Source organism: Scyliorhinus canicula, chromosome 8 (assembly GCF_902713615.1).
Source record: "Scyliorhinus canicula chromosome 8, sScyCan1.1, whole genome shotgun sequence".
NCBI classification, from domain to species: domain Eukaryota; kingdom Metazoa; phylum Chordata; class Chondrichthyes; order Carcharhiniformes; family Scyliorhinidae; genus Scyliorhinus; species Scyliorhinus canicula.
In genome coordinates this window covers 61,623,406-61,649,085 of record NC_052153.1, presented here as the reverse complement: position 1 = coordinate 61,649,085, position 25,680 = coordinate 61,623,406, and the positions used below count along the sequence as shown (strand labels likewise).

At 45.6% G+C, this 25,680-nt stretch overlaps 1 protein-coding gene across 1 annotated transcript in view; it reads left to right on the top strand.

The window, feature by feature from the left end:
• slc1a1 (solute carrier family 1 member 1) overlaps positions 1–25,680 on the top strand; it is a 96,958-nt gene that overhangs the window by 39,374 nt on the left and 31,904 nt on the right. Inside the window, exons 5-10 of the mRNA XM_038804653.1 lie at positions 1,582–1,624; positions 4,707–4,769; positions 10,049–10,233; positions 11,504–11,611; positions 20,161–20,283; positions 22,685–22,879. Of these exons, the coding sequence (XP_038660581.1) occupies positions 1,582–1,624; positions 4,707–4,769; positions 10,049–10,233; positions 11,504–11,611; positions 20,161–20,283; positions 22,685–22,879 (717 nt within the window). The remainder of the gene's footprint in view (positions 1–1,581; positions 1,625–4,706; positions 4,770–10,048; positions 10,234–11,503; positions 11,612–20,160; positions 20,284–22,684; positions 22,880–25,680) is intronic.

The window sequence follows — 25,680 nt, the reverse complement described above, 5'->3', positions numbered from 1 at the left end:
TACGCTTGAGCAGAATTGTGGAGAATCGTGCCCTAGAATTTCTAGTTCCGTGGTTTCCATCCATATTGTCTCTATTTAAGGGCAGTCATCTAATTCTGATCCCTGATCAGTGGGTCTAATGTTAACCCATTCTTTTCATTAACCAGCAATGACTCACTTTCCAAGCCAAGCATCCCTTCGAATCTTATGTCTCTTATTGCCTTTTTTTTGGGTTAACCTCTCTGAAGAGGCCCTTGCTTCTTTTTCTGCTTCTGCTCGACCCCTTTTTTATTTTTACTTCTTCAGGGGGTCCTCCCTTCTAAAGTTAATTCACTCAAATTCTTACTTATTCTGTCCTTTTAATATTTTGTTTTAAATCTTCTAAGATTTATTTTTCATTTTTGGCTTATATCTTTCATTATCTTTCAATTCTCACTGATGCACCCACTTTAGTTTAGTTTTTAGCTCTCCCCTTTGACTTTTAACAAATTCCACCCCAGAAGTAACATCAAAATCATGTTGTACTGTTGCAGGCACCTGCTCCTGTGACTGAAAGAATCCTATACCCAGAATTTGGGTTGGGGATCATGGCTAAGTCAAAGTTTAGGGTACAGGTTCTACCTGACATACTTCCATTGATTCAACAGAAGCTCTAGGATTTCTCGCCTTTGGCCTCCCCGCTGCCTCTAAGCGTATTGTGTTTATGGTCTGTAAATAAATTGAGTTAGTTAATACAGAATCTTGAGTCCACTTCAAACATAATGTCTTGATGATGCCATCCTCCAGAGTGGCTTGGAATAAAGTACAGTGTGGTACACTTTTGTAAGGGCTGCGAAGAATCCAGTGTGAGTTTGTTGAGTCAAACAGAAAGTAACTTTATTTCCAACAATATGTACACAGGGCCAGTCGCTCACGACTGGTTCCCTCTCGAGCCAGTGCCACACTGGCCAGTTCAATTTATACAGCTGCACTGCTAACGATTGGCCCGACCTCCCTCATTGGGGGAGCTCATATTCCTAAAGAGTCATGAGGTAACCAGCCCTCTATGCTCAACACAGGGCACCACAGGGATTGGATTGCTTCATCGACCCCAGTTTCCACATTTTGATTTAATGTTTCAAAGTTTCCATTCCTCTTTGTTCTTTTTGGGCTGTGCTCCTTTTGTATTTTAGGAGCGGTCCCTTTAAATTTATCCCTCCGTTAATTTCTGTTCTTCCATTTAGTTGATGGACCCCAAAATACATCATGGGGTAACCAATTGTCCTTAGCCAAAAAGATCGGGGCAGGTTATAACATAGGCATTGCCAACATAGGATTTTGTGAGTCCTAAATGTACAGGGCCTTTTCAAGAGCAGGAAACTGAGTGGGTCATGATCTATGCTGACTGGAAATATAATGAGATAGTTGAAAGAAGGAATAGCTCACTCTAATTGCCAGATGTACGTTAAACTGATCGTAGTCAGTTGTGAATACTACTCGTCTTCATTCAAATCATTTTGTAAAAACTCGTCAATACAACATTATTACTTTTGGGTGGGAGTTAGTTCCACATATCCACTTCTCTGTGACAAACTCATATAACTAATGCTTTTTTTCACACAGAAATGCATTCCCAGAAAACCTGATTCAGGCCAGCTTTCAGCAGGTAATATAACTTTTTTTTTTCTTCGCATTATTGATCACCATCAGATCAACCTTTTTACACAGTTTTGGAATAATTTACTTTTGTTTAGAATTGCCACCAGATGATTGATTAAAAATTGGAAAATTACTATCAAAGAAATATTGCAAAATCGTAAAATAATCCCTTCTGCTGTTTCAAAATAAACATAAATTATACATCAGCAATAAAAACAAAACAGAAAACTTCTGGTTCTGCCAGATAAACAAATGTTATCCTTAAATATCCCTTAAATATTTAAACTCGCTGAGACAGTGCAAAGTAATCTGAAATCCCAATTTATATGTAAGTGGCTTCAATTTAAAAGGCACTCCAGTTGTGCTGCTGCAGCATGCCAACATTAATCAGTGGCTTCTGCAGCTACTCACAAGTCAGCAAGAAGTCAGAGTCCTCATCAAATTCATGCAACTGTGATGTTCTCTTAAAACATTTCTGTGCTGGTGAAAGGAACCCCTCTCTTTTTAAACAACCCTGAACACCTAAAGCACAGCCAGGTGCACTATAAAGCAGTTCTGACCTAAGATCATCAAACTGAAGCCTTAACTTAGCTTCTCTCCATAGATGCTGCCTTATTTGCTGAGTAATTTTTCAGCATTTTTATATTCTTATTTCCAGCACCGGCAGTGTTTAACCTTTTCACTGTAAAGCTCCCTGTATTCTTACCCCAGTCAGAAGAGACAGTCAGCTCAGCAGATTGGGCAAGATTTGAACTCTGATTCCAGAGATTAAAGGCCATGGGTGGGAATTTCCAGCACCCCTGTGGGATATTTATTGGTGGTGGAGATGGCTCTGTAATGGCGGAATCTTCCAGTCCTGCCGATATCTATGGGGTTGTGCAAGCCCCATACACACCGCTGCCAGGGAATATGCCACAGGGAGTCACCATCGATACGACTGGATAATCCCATTGGCAGGAGGGGCAGGAAAATTTCAGTCATATTTCATGTCATATAGACATTAGCAGCCTTTCTTTTTCCTTTAAATTATTTCAGATTTTCTCAAGCTGCATTTGTGTGCCGTTTTTTAAAAAACTGAATTGAGTTGTTTGATAATTATTTAGCTGTAAACAATATTGTGAATCAGTCTTTGTAATTCAAAACATGTTGCCTTTGACCTTTTGTTAGAAAATAGAGAATTTAAATAATTTATATTTGTTTTGTGTGTTAGAAATAAGGTATGGTTTTAAGTTTAAGCTTAATTTGTGTTTCTGTGTTTGTGTGCGAAGAGCGAGTTAAAACTTCAGTTTAGCTTCAAGTTACACAGGTGCCTACAAGTCTATGGGTTTTAGTTTCACTTTAACCTTTACCTGCACTGTAATTAAGGGTTTACGATGTAAGAGTACAGATGTTAAAACAAAACCAAGCTGTTGCTTAGAAGCCCATGCTGAAAATTAGAAGCATTTGTATTCAGTTGGAACCAGGTAACTGAGAAGAAAGCAGCTCTCACAAAACCTCTGATACAGTACAGGGACAGAAAGTAAGTCCCAGATGCTAAATAAGACCGTTTCAGAAACCAGCGAGTGTAAAGAGGAGTCCCAACAAGACTGATGTCAAAGGGACAAAGGAAAGGATGTTGAACAAGGTATTGTTCTTTGAAGTAAAGAAAGGGGCAGAGAGAGGCTCCCAGTTAAATATAGGCCAGCAATCCTGGAGAAGTCAGCTAACGAGAAGCTGGAAATCTGAAGTAATCCTAAGGTTGGTGATACCCTAGTGTCCTCGCACACCAGTTACTGAAAGCAAGCATGGTGGCAAATGGTATATTGGCCTTGATTGCAAGAAGATTTGAGTACAGGAGCAAAGATGTCTTACTGCAGCTGGACAGGGCCTTGGTGAGACCACACAAGGAGTATTAGAACATAGAACACATCCTTCCTATAGTATTGTGTGCAGTTTTGGTCTCCTTACCACAGAAAGAATATACTTGTCATAGAGGGAATACAGGGAAGGTCCACCAGACTGGTCCCTAGGATGGCAGGATTTTTGTATGACGCGAGATTGCGTCAATTGGGCCTGTATTCACTGGAATTTAGAGGAAGGAAAGGGGACCTCATTGAAAAGTTAAAAATGGTGACAGGACTGGATGCAGGGATGTTGTTTCCTCTGGCTGGTGGGGTCGAGATTAACGGGTCATTCTCTCTGGATATGGAGTAGGCCATTTAGGACTGAGATGAGGAGAAATGTCTTCACGCAGCATTTTCTAACACAGACGGCTGTGGAGGCCGAATCACTGATTATATTTAATAAGGAAATAGGTAGATTTCTGGACTTCCAAGGGATATGGGAGAGCGCTGGAGTATGGTGCTGAAATAGAGTGTCAACCATAATCGTGTTGAATGGCAGAGCAGGCTTGAATGGTCTCCTCCCACCCCAATTTTCTATGTTTCTATGTAATACAACCTGTAAAGCGATGTTGTTCTGTTGTCATGGCTGGGTACCCATGAGATTGTGTGGAAGCTTGAATGCATGTGGCGTTCCAGGACAGAGAAATGCTGAAAGGAGAGATTGAAATTCTGGATGCGGATCCTTGGTGAAGCATCTGAGAGAAAGCCCAGTGTGGGAGAATATTCCAAAGTGTATTCTTCAAGAGTGGACATTTGAAGCCCTCGTGTGGAAATCAGAGTTCCAGTGAGACCAGTTGGCTCACAGTGTGACAAGCATCTGGAGGGATTTGACAAGAAATCCACAGAAGTTGATCTGTCACTTTCTTTCAGAGTGTGGTGTGTCTGATCACATTTCACCCATTGGTTTACATGTACTGTGTACATTACTGAGAACATTGGAGCATGATATATTCTGTAACTTTTGTTATCCTTACAAATATGTATATATCTGTAAAGTTATGGCTAGGGTGAAGGAGTAGCATTTTATAATTAATCTTTTTTTGTTTAATAAATATTTTGTGCGGTCATGTGACTCTGTTCATGCACGTCTCTAAGCAATAAAATAAAAGTTATAATCTATCGAGCCGGAGTCCCGATCTGGGATCTGACTGTCCAGTAGTAACATCAGCTGAGGTTGTAACACCCTTCTTTTTGCTTTTTTTTCAGTATAAAAGCAAACGAGTAGCAATTAAACCTGTTATTAATTCCACCGCTGGCTCAACGAATGAGGTAACATAGAATTGTTTTGACGAATGCTTATCTTGACCTGGAATGTCAACTCTGTTTCTCTCTTCACAGATGCAGTTTGACCTGCTGAATATTTCCAGCATTTTCTGTTTTTTATTTCAGGTTTCCAAGTGTTTTAGAACATAGAACATAGAGTGCAGAAGGAGGCCGTTCGGCCCATCAAGTCTGCACCGACCCATTTAAGCCCTCACTTCCACCCCATCCCCGTAACCCAATAACTCCTCCTAACCTTTTTGGTCACTAAGGGCAATTTATCATGGCCAATCCATCTAACCTGCACGTGTTTGGACTGTGGGAGGAAACCAGAGCACCCGGAGGAAACCCACGCACACACGGGAAGAACATGCAGAATCCGCACAGACAGTGACCCAAGCCGGGAATCGAACCTGGGACGCTGGAGCTGTGAAGCAATTGTGCTAATCACTGTGCTTCCATGCTGCCCACGTGTGAAATCAAGGTCAAAGTTTCAAATGTGCCCAGCTTGCAGTGAATTAGGATAGCATCTCCGAGCACCAATATCCATATCACAGAGGAAGAAAACAGTTTCAATATGCCATTTCATTTCATTTTTTTTCCATTTTCAGTGTCTCAGAGAATCAATACACAGCATCACAGAGGACCTAATCTTATACTCCTCCCAAAGCAGATTCTGAGATGGCGTCGAGTGTAAAATTAAATGGACGGGATTCCACCCTGGGATGAATCGAGATACAATTTTAAGCTTCGGCAGGCAGGGTCACGGGGGGGGGGGGGGGGGGGGGGGGGGACTATTAAGGCCCTTAAGTGGCCAGCCTCAGTTTTTAGGCTGGCGAGAGAGAGTGAGAAAGTGACAGTTCAACTTTTCCTCATCTTGAGCAGCAGGTTGGAGTGGGGGGAACCTTACTCTGAAGACACCCTCAGAGATGGGGCATCCTCCCACGAGATATTGGAGTTCCAGACCCCATTCCTCCCCCGTCCCCCCGATCATGATTGCACCCCTCCTGATCACTCCCAGCCCCCCACCCCCGCCAGCCTAGGCATACCCTTCCCTCCTGCCCCGTGACACCCGGGATTTACATTTTCAAAGGCCCCGGGCCTTTGTTCCAGGCAGAGTGCTGCAGTTCCACTTCTGGCCACGGCAGCACTGTGCCTGGTTGAAGAGTTGTCGGCCAATCTGATTGGTCGACAGCTCTCATTGACAGGACTTCGTTCCGAAGGCTGACAGAAATCCCTCCTTCTACCAATCAATGCTTAAGTGAGTGTTAAATGGCAGTGGAGTTTGAGAGTCGGCGGCTGCGCATTAGGCATTCTCACCATCCTTAAAATTATACCCAGAGTCTCCAAGCATCTCAGAGCATTGTCCCATTGAATAATTCATGAGGCGGAGTTTTACATGTATTTGGCAGAGAGCGGCAGATGACGGGAAAAGCGCCAATGGAACCGCTGGCACCAACGGTGACTTTCTCTGCCTTATTGCTTGAAACATAGGAGAAAAGCCAAAGAGCTAGTCCCATGATGCAATGCTGATGGGCGAGGCTATAGAACCTGCCCTCCAGCAACGTAGTTTTTTAAAGATTGGGATGTCATATTTAAAGGCTGCTTTGGGGCACAAAGAGCCCCTTCTCTTCCCCCACACAACCTCCCTCCCCCGTCACTGCCCCTTGGCACTGCCCCCTGGTATGGCCTGGGTAATGCGAGGGGAGGTGCCCTGGCAGTACCAGGTGATACTCTCTCCCTGGAGCAATGCACTCACTGAGCTCCTCTGGGTGTTCTTCCCACCAGGTGAGACCAGTCCTAATTCACACCGGTCAGCCCTCATGCCAACATGAATGGATTATCTTACCGGGAGGGGGAACTCAGGTCGCGAGGCCTGATAATGAGATTCAATGTGTTCCGGACATTGTACCTAGTGATTGCCGTTATGTCACTGGCGGGGTGGTGTCAATTGTGCCAAGACACCCCGCTGATGTAAAACACAATTTGGGCCTCTTGTGAGATTTTCCTATCTATTACCAAACCCGCCCGAAAAGAAAGGGTGCCTGAAATTCCGGACTTTCTCTCATTTTCTGCTGAAAGTTATGTTTAAAGGTAAACATGCCACTGATGTCACTTTGGCTACAGAACAAAACCTGCATGAAGGTCTGCCTTCTCAACTTTGCCTCTCGCTTGAGGTGTGGTGATCCTCAGGCTAAATCACCACCAGTCAGTTCTCCCCCTCAAAGGGGAAATCAGCCTCTAGTCACTTGGGACTATGGCGACTAGAAAACAATGCATGCATATCTTTGAACTTGAATTTTGATGAGAAAATAATCAGCATTTTTGTCCCCTCAAGCCCAAGAGGAACTGTTTTTAAATTGATTTAATCCCAAAAATCTAAAAATACATGGGTGACACTTATTTTAAAATTTTAATGAAGCGTAAACTTAAGTGAGTAAATGAATAAGATATGCTTTCATACATGCAGTGATTTTAATTAAATGCCGCATTTAGAGTGACACATGGTTCAAATATGGACAAAAGATCTGTGGCGGGATTCTCTGATTCCCTCACCGGGTCAGAGAATCGGCGGGGGGCGGCGTGAATCCCGCCCCCCGTCGGCTGCCGAATTCTCCGGCGCCGGGGACATGGCGGGGCGGGAATCACGCCGACCGGCAGCCGCTGGCACCAGCCCCCCGGGCGATTCTATGGGCCAGGTGGCCGCCCATTTTCAGCGGGTCCCGTCGGCGTATGGTACGACAGGTACTTACTGGCGGGACCTGGCTCCGCGGGCGTCCTCCGGGGTCCTCGGGGTGCCCCCATAGTGGCACGATCGGAGCCCACCGATCCGCGGGTGGGCCTGTGTCGTGGGGCACTCTATTCCTCCACGTTGGCTGGTGTACCGGTCCGCGATGCTTGGCGCGGAGATGACCCCCCCCTGCGCATGCGCTGGGATGACGCCAGCACCCACTGGCGCTCCCGCGCATGCGCCAACTCGCGCTGGCCGGCGGAGTCTCTTCGGCGCTGGTTGGCTATGCGCCAAGCCCCTTCCAGGCCGGCCAGCGCGGCGCTGTTGCCAGCCCCGCCGGTTTCCGATGAATCCCGCCCCTGTGGGTGGATTCTCTGATTGGGAGACTTGTTCTCCCGCTGGAGGAGATTTGCACCCACTCTACGCTCCCCTTGGGAGCGCAAAGCGGGATGCAATCCCGTATCCCTAGCCATGCAAATTTATGCATGGTGAGTTATACGAGGGATTCCCTAGGGAATCCCGTTACCGGGTCGCCATTTTGAGCAGGCGGCCTGAAAGTGAAACCCCGCGGCCAGCTACCCACCCCTCCGCACCGCAAAGCAGCCCCACACCCCTGGATTGCCTGGTTTCTTCCGCCCCTCCCCTTTCCCAACCTACGGGGTGACTCTCTCCCCCCCCCCCCCCGGACTCCCTAATGTGGGAGACTCCCCAGGCCCCCTGTAGTAGGGGTGATAAGGAAAGAAAGCCTTCCCCTGGGACCCCTGGAGTAGGGAGATCTCCCAGGGACCCCCTGACTAATGTAATCCCCCATAGGGACCCCCTAACAAAAGGGACCCCACTAATAGCACTGTGGGTCGTCCCTAGAGAAGGGCAGTTCTCTAGGGCAGTTTGGGATGGGCAGTAAATGCTGGCCTCGCCAGTGATGCCCACAATCCATGAATGAATAAAATGAAAATCCTGTGCTATATTTACTGGAGCACAAACGAACTGTACATAAATTTAGGATGTGCTTTGGATTTTCATAAGGTGTACTTGGTAGATCAACTGTACTAGCTGGCGGAAGGTAGTAAACAGAAGCCTGAAAATTCCCTTCTGATTCCACCCGCAGCAAGGTCGACACGGGCGAGACGCAGACAATGGAGGAGCCCATTGATCTCCGGCGGGATTCTCCGGTCGCCAGGCGGGCGCGGTTGGAGAATCCCGCCCTTAATGAGTCATTCTGGGACTCCTACTGACTGGAGACATGGTAGCATTGGTAGAAGCCCCAGGGAAGGTTACTTTAGTCCTGCTGTCTCTCGTTCTATTGAACACACTCAGATATAAACTTGTTACAAGTTATTAGGCATGCTTTTGTTTAAATAAATTTAGAATACCCAGTTATTCTTTTCCAATTAAGGGGGAGTTTAGCATGGCCAATCCACATAACCTGCACATCTTTGGGTTGTGGGGGTGAAACCAACGCAGACACGGGGAGAATGTGCAAACTCCAAACAGACAGTGACCCGGGATCTGGACTGAACCCGGATCCTCAGTGCTGTAGGCAGCAGTGCTAACCACCGTGCCACCCTCAGTTATTAGGCATGTTGATAAGTGAGTGGAAAAATGGTTATCGCTTAGAAGAAAAACACTGAAGTACTTATCTTTCTTAATTAATAAAGACAAAGTTATTGCTTCCTCAAGGTGTTTGAGCAAAACACAAACAGGAAAGGCTATATCCTCTAAACTAATGTCACCTTTTTCCTATAGTAACGTTTTAAAACTAAGAACTAACAATAGAAAAAACCTGTTTGTTTTGATAAGGTTTGTGAAAGAATAGATATATATATAATGCAGAGACTCATACAGTTTGATCCCACATCATGCAGTAACAGAGCATCTCCTCATTTCCAGCCCCTCCATATTCTACTCCCTGTCAAGAATTTTGATGAAGTGTGTACAATTTATAAATATCAGTCGATTTTTCTGCATCTGGCAATTAAATTCTAGCCCAATAGTCTCTCTAATGATGGTTCCCCGGCTGCCCTGTGTCTCTGAAGCCACCATTGTGGCAATGAAAGCACATTATTCATGTCACACATCAAAAGTGTGAACTTGCTTACCTACCTGATAGAGTAGGCACTGAGTCATACAGAGCCAGGAAGATCCCACGTTTGATATCTGACCTCACCTGGTGTGCACTGCATTCATCTTCAATATCATTAGGTTAGAGCGGGAATTCCGTCCCAGACTTTAATCTTGATAAAAGTCATTCAATCACCCTCCTTTTCAAAAGAATCCAAGAGACACTTCCTATTCTTGAAAACCTGGCTGTGATACCCTATTAACCTCAGAAACAATTGATATTGAAGTAAAATTGTGCACCTCTTAGTCGGGTTCTGTGCACACGATCCCTCTGTATTTTTAATCATATTCCATTTGTGAGCCCTGGTGATTGGATGCATGTCCATCAGTATTACTAAATACACGTAAAATGTACTGATTCATTGAAAACAAATCATAGACAAATAATATAAATAGGCTGCAATTCTTATTTTAATCTGTTCAATAATCTTCTTAGACTAAAGTCACTGACTACAAAGTGGTTGGCATGTACTCTTATGGACTCAATGTACTGGGCATCATTGTCTTCTGCCTAGTGTTTGGGATTGTCATTGGACAGATGGGCGAAAAAGGGAAAATTCTCTTCGACTTCTTTGAAGCATTGAATGAAGCCACCATGAAAATCGTACAGATCATCATGTGGTGAGTAAGATTCCGCTCAAATTTATTCTCCGGGTTATTTCAACACCACCCTTGTGCTAATTGAGAGGGACACTGGAATTCTGTGCATTTGCCTTCTTCCATGGCCACAGTGTAAACTGCTGTCAAGCCTCTGATTCCTTCTCCCCCTTCACATAAGGATGTGTTCCAGCAAGTAATGGATAGACCTCTGAAATCAAGGGATTATAACTTTTTTTGGTGTCTATGATCAAATCTCAAGTTTGAACGCTGTTTCCATTGTTCGTGGACGCACAGCCAGTGAAAAAGCTTCTTAATATTAACTCTTACGATAGTCCTTGGAATTATGGGCGCGATTCTCCGCTCCCATGCTGGGTGGGAGAATAGCGGGAGGTCTGCTCCCGCTATTCTTCCACCCCCCCCCAAAATGGCATGTTGCGTTTTGCAACACGCCGCCCCGATGGGCCGAGCGGCCTGCCGTTCGCGACCGTTTCACGATGGCGGCAACCACACCTGGTCGCTGCCGTCGTGGAAACGGTGAGATATGCCCGTTTGGGGCTTGTGGGTGGAGTACGGGGCTCTGAGCACCACGACTGTGCTCGGGAGGGTACAGGCACGCGATCAGTGCCCACCGATCGTCGGGCTGGCGACTAAATTGGACGCACTATTTCCCCTCCGCCGCCGCGCAAGATCAAGCCGCCACGTCTTGCGGGGCGGCTGAGGGGAAGACGGCATGCGCGGATTGGTGCCATCCAACCTGCGCATGCGCGGTTGATGTCATTAGGCGCATCAGCCGTGTCATTTTCGGCGTGCCGGGCCTTGACGCCAGCGACAAGGCCAGGCGGCCGAGTCTCCCGACACGGCCCTCCTATCCCCCCGGGGAGGGGAGAATAGGGGGTCGGGAGAGGCATCCGACGCCATCGTGAACCTCTCCAGGTTTCATGACGGCGTCGGGCCTCTGGGAGAATTTCGACCTATGTTCCTAGGTAGCATTCCACATTTCAACATTTAAAATGCCATGTCAATTATAATTGGGGGGGTGAATAAGAAAAGTATCTGGACCAAGACTTGATTCATTGCAGTATGGCACCATTGGCTACTACTGTGTACATCGTTCACTTATTTTTAAATGTCATTTTACTATCGTAACGGGATCTTTCCTACTTTGGTATTAGAGCTGCAAATAAAATAAAATTAACCATTATTTCTGAACTATGTCAAAAATGATAATGTACCAAAATGCATTTGAAATGACTTTTTGTAATATCACCACTTGTCAATTATTTATTTTTAGCTACATGCCGATAGGTATATTATTTCTCATTGCTGCAAAAGTAATACAAGTGGATGACTGGGAAATTTTCCGTAGACTTGGACTTTATATGGCTACAGTGCTGATTGGGTATGTATGACAGATTTTTTAAATGCTTTTAGAAATTACTGAAACAAATCTTGAAAAGTTACTGAATAAAGTGATCATTTGAATTAAATGAGTCAAGGTTTTTGGATTATTTCAAAGAAAACATATAGACTAAGGTTGTTTTGTAGAGTTATATATAAGAACATAAGAACATAAGAACTAGGAGCAGGAGTAGGCCATCTGGCCCCTTGAGCCTGCTCCACCATTCAATTAGATCATGGCTGATCTTTTGTGGACTCAGCTCCACTTTCCGGCCCGAACACCATAACCCTTAATCCCTTTATTCTTCAAAAAACTATCTATCTTTACCTTAAAAACATGTAATGAAGGAGCCTCAACTGCTTCACTGGGCAAGGAATTCCATAGATTCACAACCCTTTGGGTGAAGAAGTTCCTCCTAAACTCAGTCCTAAATCTACTTCCCCTTATTTTGAGGCTATGCCCCCTAGTTCTGCTGTCACCCGCCAGTGGAAACAACCTGCCCGCATCTATCCTATCTATTCCCTTCATAATTTTAAATGTTTCTATAAGATCCCCCCTCATCCTTCTAAATTCCAACGAGTACAGTCCCAGTTTACTCAACCTCTCCTCATAATCCAACCCCTTCAGCTCTGGGATTAACCTAGTGAATCTCCTCTGCACACCCTCCAGCGCCAGTACGCCCTTTCTCAAGTAAGGAGACCAAAACTGAACACAATACTCCAGGTGTGGCCGCACTAACACCTTATACAATTGCAACATAACCTCCCTAGTCTTAAACTCCATCCCTCTAGCAATGAAGGACAAAATTCCATTTGCCTTCTTAATCACCTGTTGCACTTGTAAACCAACCTTCTGTGACTCATGCACTAGCACACCCAAGTCTCTCTGAACAGCGGCATGCTTTAATATTTTATCGTTTAAATAATAATCCCGTTTGCTGTTATTCCTACCAAAATCGATAACCTCACATTTGTCAACACTGTATTCCATCTGCCAGACCCGAGCCCATTCACTTAACCTATCCAAATCCCTCTGCAGACTTCCAGTATCCTCTGCACTTTTCGCTTTACCACTCATCTTAGTGTCATCTGCAAACTTGGACACATTGCCCTTGGTCCCCAACTCCAAATCATCAATGTAAATTGTGAACAATTGTGGGCCCAACACGGATCCCTGAGGGACACCACTAGCTACTGATTGCCAACCAGAGAAACACCCATTTATCCCAACTCTTTGCTTTCTATTAATTAACCAATCCTCTATCCATGCTACTACTTTACCCTTAATGCCATGCATCTTTATCTTATGCAGCAACCTTTTGTGTGGCACCTTGTCAAAGGCTTTCTGGAAATCCAGATATACCACATCCATCGGCTCCCCGTTATCTACTGCACTGGTAATGTCCTCAAAAAATTCCACTAAATTAGTTAGGCATGACCTGCCTTTAATGAACCCATGCTGCGTCTGCCCAATGGGACAATTTCTATCCAGATGCCTCGCAATTTCTTCCTTGATGATAGATTCCAGCATCTTCCCTATTATAATTTCTGGCCTATAATTTCCTGCTTTCTGCCTACCTCCTTTTTTAAACAGTGGCGTCACGTTTGCTAATTTCCAATCCACCGGGACCACCCCAGAGTCTAGTGAATTTCGGTAAATTATCACTAGTGCATCTGCAATTTCCCTAGCCATCTCTTTTAGCACTCTGGGATGCATTCCATCAGGGCCAGGAGACTTGTCTACCTTTAGCCCCATTAGCTTGCCCATCACTCCCTCCTTAGTGATAACAATCCTCTCAAGGTCCTCACCTGTCATAGCCTCATTTCTATCAGTCGCTGGCATGTTATTTGTGTCTTCCACTGTGAAGACCGACCCAAAAAACCTGTTCAGTTCCTCAGCCATTTCCTCATTTCCCATTATTAAAACTCCCTTCTCATCCTCTAAAGGACCAATATTTACCTTAGCCACTCTTTTTTGTCTTATATATTTGTAAAAACTTTTACTGTCTGTTTTATATTCTGAGCAAGTTTACTCTCATACTCTATCTTACTCTTCTTTATAGCTTTTTTAGTAACTTTCTGTTGCCCCCTAAAGATTTCCCAGTCCTCTAATCTCCCAGCAATCTTTGCCACTTTATATGCTTTTTCCTTCAATTTGATACTCTCCCTTATTTCCTTAGATATCCACGGTCGATTTTCCCTCTTTCTTCCGTCCTTCCTTTTTGTTGGTATAAACCTTTGCTGAGCACTGTGAAAAATCGCTTGGAAGGTTCTCCACTGTTCCTCAACTGTTCCACCATAAAGTCTTAGCTCCCAGTCTACCTTAGCTAGTTCTTTTCTCATCCCCTTGTAATCTCCTTTGTTTAAACACAAAACACTAGTATTTGATTTTACTTTCTCACCCTCCATCTGTATTTTAAATTCCACCATATTGTGATCGCTCCTTCCGAGAGGATCCCTAACTATGAGATCATGAATCAATCCTGTCTCATTACACAGGACAAGATCTAGGACCGCTTGTTCCCTCGTAGGTTCCATCACATACTGTTCTAGGAAACTATCGCGGATACATTCTATAAACTCCTCCTCACGGTTGCCTTGACCGACCTGGTTAAACCAATCGACATGTAGATTAAAATCCCCCATGATAATTGCTGTACCATTTCTACATGCATCAGTTATTTCTTTGTTTATTGCCTGCCCCACCATCTCGTTACTATTTGGTGGCCGATAGACTACTCCTATCAGTGACTTTTTCGCCTTACTATTCCTGATTTCCACCCAAATGGATTCAACCTTATCCTCCATAGCACCGATGTCATCCCTTACTATTGCCCGGATGTCATCCTTAAATAACAGAGCAACACCACCTCCCTTACCATCCACTCTGTCCTTCCGAATAGTTTGATACCCTCGGATATTTAACTCCCAGTCGTGACCATCCTTTAACCATGTTTCAGTAATGGCCACTAAATCATAGTAATTTACGATGATTTGTGCCACCAACTCATTTACTTTATTCCGAATACTACGAGCATTCAGGTAAAGTACACTTATGTTGGTTTTTTTACCTCTGTTTTGAATCTTAACATCTCCAGTTTTATTCCTTTTGTTATTACTGGGCCTATTCACTGTGCTCCCCTCAGTCACTGTACCTTGTACTGTCGCCCTTATGGATTTCTGACTATGTCTTCTCTGCCTTGCACTTTTCCCCTTACTTCCTTTTGTTTCTGTCCCTGTTTTACTACCTTCCAACTTCCAGCATTGGTTCCCATCCCCCTGCCACATTAGTTTAAACCCTCCCCAACAGCTCTAGAAAACACCCCCCCTAGGACATCGGTTCCAGTCCTGCCCAAGTGCAGACCGTCCGGTTTGTACTGGTCCCACCTCCCCCAGAACCGGTCCCAATGCCCCAGGAATTTGAATCCCTCCCTCTTGCAACATCTCTCGAGCCACGCATTCATCCTATCTATCCTGACATTCCTACTCTGACTAGCTCGTGGCACTGGTAGCAATCCTGAGATTACTACCTTTGAGGTCCCATATCAAATATGGATTGAAATCTTTCAGTAATGAGGCAGATTTGAATCCTGCAGAATTGAGTTATTATGTTATAAAATGCCCCATTATCAGACCTATGTTATATATATATAGCACAAGGACAGGATAAAAGTTGCTGCGGTCTAAATATTAAATAGCAGAAGTAATCTTAATCTGCGGGCGCGATTTAATGGAAAGATTTTTAAGTGCCATCTTAGACGCAATTGGCGGGTGTTACTCGACAGCTGTGTTGGCGAGATCGCAGCCCGTATTTAATGGCACTTAGTGCCAAAAATGAGCCCCCACGAGCTACTTGCCATTACTGGCTGTCTCGCAGTCTTATATGCTGGACCCACGCCTCAGCGTCTCATCGTTAACAAGACACAGCTGCTTTTAAATGCTCCCTCCCACTCACTCATAGTTAACACATAAACAGGGCTATGTGCAGACTTGCTCCTCACTTTGGGGATGCTGACCTGGACAGGCTTCTCGACACCGTCGATGTGAGACAGGGTATCCTGTACCCGAGAGGGGGTCGGAGGGCCAACAGCAGAGTCAGCAATGCTGCTTGGGTGTCAGCGACTGTCAGTTTGGGCAGCATGACCAGTAGGACCAGCGTCCAATGTCGGAAGAAGACCAGTGACCTCCACCGAGCTGCAAGGGTAAGTTACCACCTCTCTCCTGTCATCAGTTCCACCTTCCACACCTCAAATTCCCAGAAATCCCTCTCCCCACAAATCACTGGCTGGTACCTTGCACCCTCCCCACATCCTCGCAATTGTTCCTCAGAAACCACAGGCACCCACCAGCACAACCCTTGCATGTCCGCATGCCACCTGACCCATCAAATTGCAGCTTACAATGCCCTCTCTTTGTCCCCGCAGAGGTCAATAGCCCATAATAAACAGGAAAGGGCTAAGATGGGGGCAGTGACCCAGAAATGTGAGTCCTCACCCCCTATGAGAAAAGGGGCCCTGGAGATCGCGGGATTGAACGAGGAGAGAGCAGTCACCGACAGTGAGGTTGAGAAGGAGGGATTGGGTGGGAGGGAGTGGAGGAAATTGGGGGGGGTCAGTTGAGGGACATAGACTCATCCTATGAGAATCTGGTGACGATAAGGACCTCTCTGGTCCTCTAGGCATGTTGGACATTTGCCACCGCCTGTCCTGCATCCTGCGGCTCCTCCCCGGGCTCGCCCTCCAGACCCTCCTAGCCCAACTACTCCTCAGACGAGGCCACATGTCCGTCCTCCTCCTAGTCCAGCATGTCGCCCCGCTGCTGTGCCAGATTGTGGTGGGCACAGCAGACCAGCACAGTGGGAGACCCTCTGGGTTCTTTTGTAGGGTGCCACCAGAGCAGACCAGGCGTCGGAACCGCATGCACAGCAGTCTCATGCACTGGCAAATGACAGCACGTGTAGCAGCGTAGGCCTCATTATACCGGGTCTCCGCCTCGGTCACAGGCCTTTGCACCAGCGTCATAAGCCTGGACTACAGCGTGTATCCCTTGTCTCCCAACAGCCAACCCACCATCCTGGGGTGGTCCTCGAAGGAGCCTGGGATCTCCAAGTGCCCCAAGATATAGCTGTCATGCACTCCTCCTCGGTAGGTGGTACACATGATACGGAGATAGTGGTCACCACGATCTGAACATTCAGTGAGTGGAAGCCCATCACATTAATAAAGGGCACTTCCTGATGCCCCGGTATGCGCACGGCAACATACATGCCATCCATTGCCCGCTGAACCTGGGGCATTCGGGTGATAGTGGAGAATGCTGCAGACCGGGCATCTTGTTGCACCTTGTTTAGCTCAAAGGTTGTAATTGGATGCCTGGGAATCCGTGACCTCCTGGATGTATCTGTGGGCTGTTGCTTGTGAAATGTCACGCAGGTCCCCGCTTGAGACCTGGTTTGAGCCAGTTGCACAAACGTTCAGGGCTCTGACGACCTGCATGGCCTTCCAAAGTGGGGTGCCACCTCCAGTTTCAGTCATCGCTGTTGCCTTCTCCGGCATCTGCCCATCTGGGCTTCCACTAGCAACGTGATAGCAGCCTTTGTGGGATTGACACCACCATCCATTTTGGTATCTGCAACGAATTGGAGAAGGAGATAGACCAACGATCAGTTAGGGCTTCCAGCCAGGGACCCTCAAATCCCCAAGCCTCCCCCACCCTGATGCTCGCAACCCTTGCTCTGCACACTCACCGCCGGCCATATCAGGAGCCCCCAGACCTCTGCCGGAACATCCGGGATGCTGTCCTCAGGTGCCCTCACTTGATCCACACACTCACCCTTTGGTCGCGAGAGGATCCTCAGTGCTGAAGCCCTGCTCTTTATTGTTTGCTTGTTGGCAGCTACCTCCATGGTGCTGATGCTCTTCGTGTTCAGGCACACTGTTCAGGCATCAAAGTTTGATTGAAATACTATACACTTATCATCTTCTGAGGCCTGGCACACATGCGCTCGAGAAGCCACTTGAGAGTTGAGGAGTATGAAGTGCTCTCACAACTATCAAGGTCAATTCCTCATTTGCAACAGCCCTCAGCTGTTGCTCAAGGATAAATGGAGTTAAAGTTACTTTCACCATAGAGCCAAAAGCAGGACTCTTTTCTGGAAGTATTTGGTAGGACAGCCCCCTTTCTAGGTCTCCACAATATTTAAAAATGGCTTAAAGCTATTTCAAGATGGTTTGAAGGCCTCGGAGAAGCAAAGCCCCTCACCTGCTAGCCCAGCGATCTTCAGCCCTCCATCCAATCCTAAGCCCCCTGAGGGTCCAACCAACCCCCCCCCCCCCCCCCCCCCCCCCCCCCCAGGGCCAGCAGCTCCGGTGCCATTGAACTGTATGCCGGTAAATGGAATGGGCGACTCACCTCCTCACTTCTACTCAGTTGCCATTGCACCAGCTTCACCTTTTTAAAAAGGAGTACTAAACAACGCCTGCGTAATTTCTTGTTGGGGAACCAGTTAATTTGCAGGAGGCCGCTGCATTCAACTTCAGTCTCGCCAATGAGATTGAAATGAATGCAAATGAGGGTTAATGAAATGCTCGTCATTTTTGGTCGAGATCCGGAACTTGGCATTGGGAGCGGGTTGAGTGAATTGCAAACTGTTTCTCGCCCGGCGCGAATCTCGATTTTGGCCTTTCCCGCTATTTACTCATGCGCCCAGATCCGCGCTGGGCATAACGTGGCGGTTAAATCACGCTCCACATTGCACTGGACAAAAATTCAGAGAGTAAAACTGTCTTCAAATTCATCTTTAATTCAAATTGATTTGAGCATCTCACTCCGTAAAACCATGACATGAGGACTGAATATTTGACAGTGGCTACCTCACATTTGTTGAAATGCACTTTTGGGTTGAGGATCGAGTTGTATTGTGATAAAACTTTGGCAGAGTGGTTATCTCAGGCTGATTGCCGCCCTCGCCAGATTTGCCCACGCTGGGATTCTGAAGGCCCTGTTTCATCCAAACTTCCTTACTCAGGCTGGGTGAGACAAGAGCAGCGAACTACCTCCTGGCAGCATCATCATTGAGTAACAAGGGAGCAGAGGTTTAGGTCACTCCCCCTTACAACAATGACTGCCATACAGGAAAGGTTTAAAGGGACAATTTAGAGGGAGCAGGTAAGTTACAGTGTTTGGGGAATGGGGTCAGGGAGGGAATCAGAGTCTGAGGTCAGGACCCAGGGACTGGGGGTGGTCAGTCGGTAGGGGATGGAGTCTATGAGAGAGGGGGGGGTCAGTTCGAGAGGGAGAGAGGGAATCAGTTCGGTGGGGGGTGGGAAATAGCCAGTCCAGGAGTGGTTCAGTCCGGGATGGGGGTTGGTCGGATTGGGGGGGCAGGTTGAGTAGGGTCGGAGTTGGGGGATCGGGCCAGTATGTGGTTCAGGTCGGGGAAGAGGGGGGTCGAGAGGGATGGGGTCGGGGGTCGGCAGGGAAGTTGAGGTGTGGTCAGTCCCGTGGAAGGGGGGGGTCATGCTTGTGCAGGGTATCCCATGCAAGGCTGAGTCTGGGTTTTTTAATAATCACTCTAGTTAGAAGTCTTTTTTCCTTCTAACTCTTTCAGAGTAACTTTCAGGTAAAACTGGGACAACCATGCGAAGTTAGCGATTTCAATCGCTTCTGTTGGATGGTTTCCAGCTCAGTGCAATTGTCCAGAGGACATTTGCACTTCTGGGGAATTACCGGTAAACTCTTACGTGGGATCCTCAGAAGGATTCACAGCACATCATAGGGGTACCGCCTAAATGCGACGCTGGGGAACCTGGAAGGTATGGACCGATATGCATATTTGTGTATGCGTATTCCAGGAGCATAAGAAAGTAATATTGAATGATGTTTCGTCCTCCATTACTGTTAACCTTTGCCTTGCTGAGCCCACACACTGTAAAGCCTTTAGTAGAAAAGATTTAAATGTTGACTGCATTTATATAGTTTCTAGACTTTGACTCCTGCCAAAGGTGACCAACCCCGACCGCAATGGGTTCCACGCTGACACAACTAGCAAACAATGCAAATGGCCAATGACTTCAGTGGGACGGGACGATCTCACTGGGAGCCAATGGGGTGCCACCTCCACCACTGGAAACCCCACCACGATGGGGGGGGGGGGGGGGGGGGGGGGGGGGGTTGCAAAAACTCAGCCAGTATCTGTCACATTGTTAAATATCCCAAGTGTTTCACAGAAGCACACTTCAACTTTATGTTTTCAACCGAATCTGGGGACCATCTTGCATATTGCCGTACTGTTCTGTGTATTGCTGGATCTTCTACAATTTATGATATTGGTTGGTACAGGGCTATCAAAATGGAAAGAAGAAAATGATGGACAATGCGATTATACAATTGAGGTCCTCAACCTCAACAATGAGTTAATGAATAACCAGGTGGTGTTTGACTTAAATTATGCCAGGTAGAATGATTCTATATTGGATTTTTTAGTCTATCTTGAATGCAATGTAACTTAAGACCTGGTTAATTTAACTTTGTTTTAATTTTATTTTTCAGATTGGCCATCCATGGTGCTATTATTCTACCCGCGATCTATTTTATTGTGGTCCGAAAAAATCCCTTCATATTCATTGCAGGAATGGCTGAAGCATTACTTACATCGGTCATGATTTCATCCAGGTAACAGGACATATTTTAGTAATGCGGCACAATCCAGTAAGCAGTATTTCTTGGATAGGAATTTATTGACTTTACACAAAAGAAAAAAGTTACATTTATTCTGCAACAAAATGTAATTAGGAACCTTACCCATTAGAATTCCATTAAAATTTAAAATGCTGAATCCCTCAAGACTTGTTTAGTTAATGCAATTCACGACCTCTTACTGAACCATACCAATCAATTAGGATTTAGGATTTGGGTTTATTGTCACGTGTACAGTAAAAAGTATTGTTCTGCGTCCAGTCCAGACAGATCGCTCCATATATGAAAATAAAACATAGGACATATAATAGAGACACAATGTAAATATATAGACACAGACATTGGGTGAAGCACATGAAGGAAAGTGCTACTCAGTAGAGAAGGTCTGTGGAGAGATCAGTTCAGTCCATAAGAGGGTCATTCAGAAGTCTGATACAACGGTAAAGAAGTTGTTTTTGAAAGCTTTTGTGCACGTTCTCAGACTAGATTTCCTGCCCGATGGAAGAGGTTGGAAGAGAGAATAACCCGGGTGGGAGTGGTCTTTGATTGTACTGTCCGCTTTCCCAAGGCAGCAGGGAGTGTAGACAGAATCAGTGGATGGGGGGCGGTTTCGTGTGAAGGATTGGGCTGTGTTCACGACTTGTGGTGAACGTATTGTATTAATCATTCACCATGTATTACTCTGTTGCCCATGTGGGCTCCACCTATGGACCATTGTACAATATTACATAGGATGTATCATGTTGGTGCCCTTGTGGGCTCCGCCCCTGGCTCCACCCCTTGAGGGGAGGTATAAAGAGTAGCAGTTCTGTAGGTGGCTCTCTAGCAGATCAGTCGCAGTCAGGCTCTGTTCTAGTCGATTAAAGCCTCAGTTTACATCCACTCTCTGACTTGTGTGAATTGATGGTCGCATCACGACTCTCTAGTTTCCCAGTGTCTTGGGCCAAGCAGTTGCCATACCAGGCTGTGATGCAGCCAGATAGGATGCTTTCTGTGGTGCATCTATAAAAATTGGTTAGAGTCACTGTGAACATGTTGAATTTCCTTAGTTCCCTGTTGTGCTTTCTTGGTCATAGCATCAACCTGGGTGGACCAGGACAGATTGTTAGTGACGTGCACACCTAGGAATTTGAAGCTGTCAACCATCTCCACCTCGGCACCATTGATGCAGTCAGGGATGTGTACGATATTTCACTTCGTGAGGTCAATAACCAGCTCCTTAGTTTTGCTGACATTGACGGTGAGATTGTTGTTGTTACACCACTCCACTAGGTTCTCTATCTCCCTCCTGTATTCTTACTCATCGTTGTTTGAGATCTCACCCACTACGGTCGTGTCATCAGTAAACGTGTAGAATTGGAGCCAAATTTTGCCACACAGTCGTATGTGTATAGGGAGTATAGTAGGGCGTCCAAGTAGGTTGCAATTTTAATTCCAGCCAGCTGATTTAACAGCTGGAGCAATAATAAGTATGCCATCTTTAGCTTGGGGGGTGGTGATCATTCCTCTGTTTGCTCTTTAGCGATCCCATTGGAATTTGCATTTGGATGGATGAAAGATCTGGCTTGGTTATAATGTTCCTTGCTGATGCACAGGTTGTCAAATGTCCCTGTCTGTTCCTATCTTCCAATACGTGAGGGCTGACCATTTGAATTAAGTAGCTGCTAAAACCTTAAGAATCACATTTCCTCAGAAGCTGGCAGACAGTGAATTGTTTGTTAAAATGATTGTGAAGGCTATCTGGAGTAATTTAACAATGCAAAAGGGATATTCAGATTCAAGATAGACCAAGTAACGTAAATATTTTTCCAAATATGTTTTGGAATCGGTGCTGTAATTGGCCAAATTTACTGATCTATTGTTGGTGCGCATGTGGTGAAAGGGGAAGGTGGATTTGTGAGAAAGAATGCAGGGAACAAGAGGACATTGAAACTCCTGTTTGACTTAATTCATTGAAGTTTCAAAATTGATACTTACTAATAATCTAATCTTTAATAATGTCACAAGTAGGCTTACATAACACCACAATGATGTTATTGTGAAAATCCACTGGTCGCCACACTCTAGCGCCTATTTGGGTACACTGAGGGAGAATTCAGAATGTCCAATTCAACTAACAAGCAGGTCTTTCGAGACTTGTGGGAGGAAATCGGAGCGCCTGGTGGAAACCCACGCAGACACGGGGAGAACGTACAGAATCCGCACAAACAGTGACCCAAGCCAGGAATTGAACCGGATCCCTGGTGCTGTGACGCAACAGTGCTAACCATTGTGCCGCCCCCAAACTTCCAACAGAGCACAGAATTAGACAAATATGTGAAAATGCTTGTTTTAAAATTATTTTTGCTTTGGCAATAACACACATTCTTCAATGCAGCTCCGCAACTTTGCCAGTAACATTCCGATGCGCAGAGGAAAAAAACAAAATAGACAAAAGGATCACAAGATTTGTGTTGCCAGTGGGAGCCACAATAAACATGGATGGAACAGCTCTGTATGAAGCAGTTGCTGCAATATTTATTGCTCAGCTTAATGACTATCCTTTGGATGCAGGACAGATAGTCACCATCAGGTGAGGCCTCCAACTCGGGCTTTACTCAAAGTATAAAAATTATTGTTGCTTTTTTTAAGATGAAGGTGCCTTGAGAATTGCAATATTGTGTTGTCTGAATTGAACCATTTCCCGCCACTTTTCTTGCAAAGTGAACTTGAAGGAATTGTTGTAAAGTTACAATCTAGTCAACAATGCTAATTATATCTGTCAATCTCAAGGGGCCACCGCACCAAGTGTCCTCTCTCCATTTGCGCACTCTCTTATTCGGTGGCTTTTATTAGTGGTGCACCATTCACATCAGCGAAACAGGAAGTGAGCACCACTTTCTGCCTTCTTGTTTGTTTTCCCATTTCCCACACGATTACAATTTAAAATTTACAGTGCTGTCAGCATGAACAGAATACACATGCAATTCCATGGCACGGGAAGCTTTTCAGTGGTGAACCATGCGTCCACTGGCAGTGCAAGAGAAGTGCCTCCTGGTCAAACGTGGAAGCTTTGTATCACAACCAAAGCCTTCCTGCCCAACTCGATTGCCATTAACACAGGTGTATTAAGAGCACAAAGGTGGCACGAGTTATTTTCGAATTTAAATTTCACGTGTGAAGAACTCAAATTACATTGGCTTCACTTTATTCATGTTTGCATCATTGTTATTTATTGAGATTAGCTTAGTCAGAGGTATAAATGTACTGGCAGGCCTCCTAGTTGGCACACATTGAAGGTTACAGAGGGTTAGGGACAGTTCCTTAATTGTGGAAGAACTGTTTTTTTTTTCTGTTTGCTGATTATTGATTTGCATGGCGGCACAGTTGTTAGCACTGCCGCCTCACAGCACCAGGGACCCAAATTCGATCCCGGCCTTGGGTACCAGGGACCTGAGTTTGATTCCGGCCTTGGTCGATGTCTTTGTAGAGTTTGCATGCTCTTCCAGTGTCTGCGTGGGTTTCCCCCAGGTGCTCCGGCTTCCTCCAAAGATGTGCAGATTAAGTGGATTGGCCATGCTAAAATTGCCCCCTACTGTCCAAAGATGTGCAGATTAAGTGGATTGGCCATGCTAAAATTGCCCCCTACTGTCCAAAAATGTGCAGGTTAGGTGGGTTGGCCATGTGTTAGTGGAGCTGAGTCCACAAAAGATCAGCCATGATCTCATTGAATGGCGGAGCAGGCACGAGGGGCCAGATGGCCTACTCCTGCTCCTAATTCTTATGTTACAGGGTGGGGTGGGGGGAGTGGGCCGAGGTATAGTGCTGTTTCGGAGGGTTGGTGCATACTCAATGGTCGAGATGCCCTCCTTGCAGGGATTCTATAGATTCATATTCTATACATTCATGTTAGTGTCTGGTGTTGTATTCGTCATTCTGTAGGACGTGGCTGAATCTGCAGGCTCAGCTGGCCCTACCTTCAATGCATTGTAAATAACATTGCCCAACCTTACTCTGAGTCCAGGCAAAGGCTCTGTAAGGACTTTGCCAACCAACACCCCAAGATAGATGCACATTTGGACAATACTGACTGACCCTTTAGGTCCCTCATTTTCTTAACTTGCCTGACCGTGCCCCACCAATTCCATGCCACATCCAGGATGTCCAGAGTGCCAGGTCCTTTCCATTTCAGTCTTCTCCTCATCCTATCCTTTGTCCTCCCTTGGATCCCTCTTCCGGTATCCGAACCCCAACCTTTCAATCCCAACCCCCGCCTCCCCACACCCTTGACTCCCCGTTTCCAGTCCTGAGCCTCCATAAAAGCTCCATTCTCCTGCACCTCCCTTCCTTAGTGCCACAGAGCTCAACAAGGAATACTGCTGAGCTCAGACATATCTGCACAAAGCCATGTATGAACAAGCAGGGTGGCATCAGATTCTGCTGTGCTTAAAACTCTGTCTTGAAGATAGGACATAATTTTAAAATGTTTTAGGCTAATGAGTATTCTTGACATACAACTGTATTACAAGTATGAACCCACCAAGGACAGCCTGAGACCCAATATGCTACTGACTTAATCGCTGCCTCTCAGCCTTCTGCCAGGAAATCAAAAATTAGCATACTGCCTAATTCAGTCATCCTGCAATTCAGTTTGTTATACTTCTGTTATTATCACAACTGACCACTAGATGCCTAAAATGGAAGAGCCTGAAAACCATTCTTTTGCAAGCTAATGGACATTTATTGACTTTTCACACTTGTAGTAGCATGACCCCTTTAAGAGGCCATATTTCACGGACCTGAGAGTCGTGGAGGGAAGACCTATATGAGTTACCTCAATGCTTGTACATAGTTAGTCCTCATTGTTGTTCCCAAGAAACTTCTTTGTTGCACAAGAAGCCTCCTCAGTGATACCTCACACTATTACAACACTAATTACAGAGACAGACTTTAGCAGGATTCCATTAGAACCTTCTTGCCTCAGATTCTAGTTGCATGTGATCGGACATCGCTGATGATACATTCTAGGTATTAGCATAATTGTTATTAACCTTTTATTTTACACCCCACCCCAAGTTTTTGTTCTTTCCATTAACTATTAACATATCATTTGAAGATTTGTATAGCTGTAGAGGGTCTACAAACTTCTACTGCTACAACAAACCAGGTATTATGCAATGCCTCATCCATGAAAAATCAGATGGATGAAGAGACGGATGAAGAATATTCTGAAGAAATAATTACGATTGTCCTGCTGATAGTGCAGGAAGTTATTTTTCTGTAAGTAGTGGTTCAGCTTGCACACTCTCTTCAGCATGAGTTTGATTCTCAGCAGGCCTGAACATCTCTAGAACTTCATCATAATGTATGCTGTCACCAGCATCAGTAGTGCAA